The sequence below is a fragment of the Sus scrofa genome, unplaced genomic scaffold (assembly GCF_000003025.6).
Source record: "Sus scrofa isolate TJ Tabasco breed Duroc unplaced genomic scaffold, Sscrofa11.1 Contig74, whole genome shotgun sequence".
Lineage (NCBI taxonomy): Eukaryota > Metazoa > Chordata > Mammalia > Artiodactyla > Suidae > Sus > Sus scrofa.
In genome coordinates, this window is record NW_018085302.1 from 374,314 (window position 1) to 375,828 (window position 1,515).

Here is a 1,515-nt window from a genome sequence, read left to right on the forward strand (position 1 = left end):
AGATCGTTAACCCACTGAGCAAGGGCAGGGACCGAACCCACAACCTCATGGTTCCTAGTCGGATTCGTTAACCACTGCGCCACCACGGGAACTCCCCAAAATTGTTAATCATTCCTCTAGAATAAAGATATGATGTATCTATAGCTATCTTTTTATCTACACCTACATATTTCTTAATTCTTTGTTTCCCAACAAAAATATGTTATCGTTCCTGTTTATTAAACAAAGCTAATCTGTTAAGGAAATATACATTAGAATTCCTGTATATCATTTATTAACTGAAGTCACACGTTGCTACACCATACCTTTTTCATGGCACTTTTTACTTCTGCATTCCTTAATGTATAGATCAGGGGGTTGAGCAAGGGTGTCCCAATACTATAAAACACAGCCACCATTTTGTCTATTGGAAATGCGATTGGCGGGCGTGTGTATATGAATATACATGGGCCAAAAAATATGACAACCACAATAAAGTGGGAGGTGCATGTGGAAAGGGCTTTCCGCCTTCCTTCTGCAGTGTGGTTTCTCAGTGAGCGCAAGATGACAACATAGGAGATAAGCAAGATTATGAAACTCACCATGCATATGGCTCCACTATTAGAAACAACTAACAAATTTATCACGTATGTGTCCATGCAGGCAAGTTTCAACAAGGGCTGCAAGTCACAGAAATAGTGGTCAATCACATTGGGGCCACAGAAGGTCAATCTCAAAGCCAGGAAAATCTGTGCTGAAGAGTGGATACAAGATCCCACCCAGGCCAGTTTCACCAACGCACCACAGACTTGCCGGCTCATGATGGTTGTGTATCGCAGGGGCTTACAAATGGCTACGTAGCGATCAAAGGCCATGAGGATGAGCACAAAGATTTCCATGCAGCCAAAAAAATGGCTTGCAAAGACCTGGGTCATGCACTCATTGTAGGAAATGGTCTTCTTCTGAGAAAGGGCATCCACAATTAACCTGGGGGCTGTGGTTGTAGAGAAGCAGGCATCAGCAAAGGCCAGATAGAATAGGAAGAAGTACATGGGACTCTCAAGTGTCTGGCTGGTCTTAATAGTCACTACAATGAGAAAGTTCCCCAACAGTGTTGCAAGGTACAGAATCAAAAAGACTCCAAATATTGCTTTCTGCTGTCCTGCATCCTGTGTCAATCCAAAAAGAATGAATTCGGTCACACTGTTATTCATTGACATGCCAATGGTTGTAGGTAAGATGCCATTGACAAAGGCTTAATCTGCCGAGAGGAAAAGTGACATCTTGGGAAGATCAGTGGGTTGCACTGTATTCCTTGTGTTTCATGCACTGTTACCTCCAGCCACCTTTAATCTCCTATGAATCTTTGGAAATTTGCAGATGTCCAAGCTCCTCCCAGATCCATCTGTTGGTTCAGAAACCAGTTGCCTGGGATCAAGGTCTTTGTATTTTGAGAACAAAAGGTAAATTCCTTTAAAAATGTTTATTACAATGGAGATTGAGAACTACATAAAGAATATTTCCCTTGATCAAATG

General features: G+C 42.0%; 1 protein-coding gene across 1 annotated transcript; it reads right to left on the bottom strand.

The window, feature by feature from the left end:
• Positions 1 to 284: 284 nt before the first annotated feature.
• Positions 285 to 1,199, bottom strand: LOC110259068 (olfactory receptor 4C11-like). The gene has a single exon (XM_021082359.1). The coding sequence runs from the start codon at positions 1,197 to 1,199 to the stop codon at positions 285 to 287; it is 915 nt and encodes a 304-aa protein (XP_020938018.1).
• Between the last annotated feature and the right edge of the window lie 316 nt (positions 1,200 to 1,515).

What these genes read in the sequence shown, in the direction of transcription:
- LOC110259068 (XM_021082359.1), bottom strand. Translation starts at nt 1,199, where the DNA reads ATGTCAATGAATAACAGTGTGACCGAATTCATTCTTTTTGGATTGACA.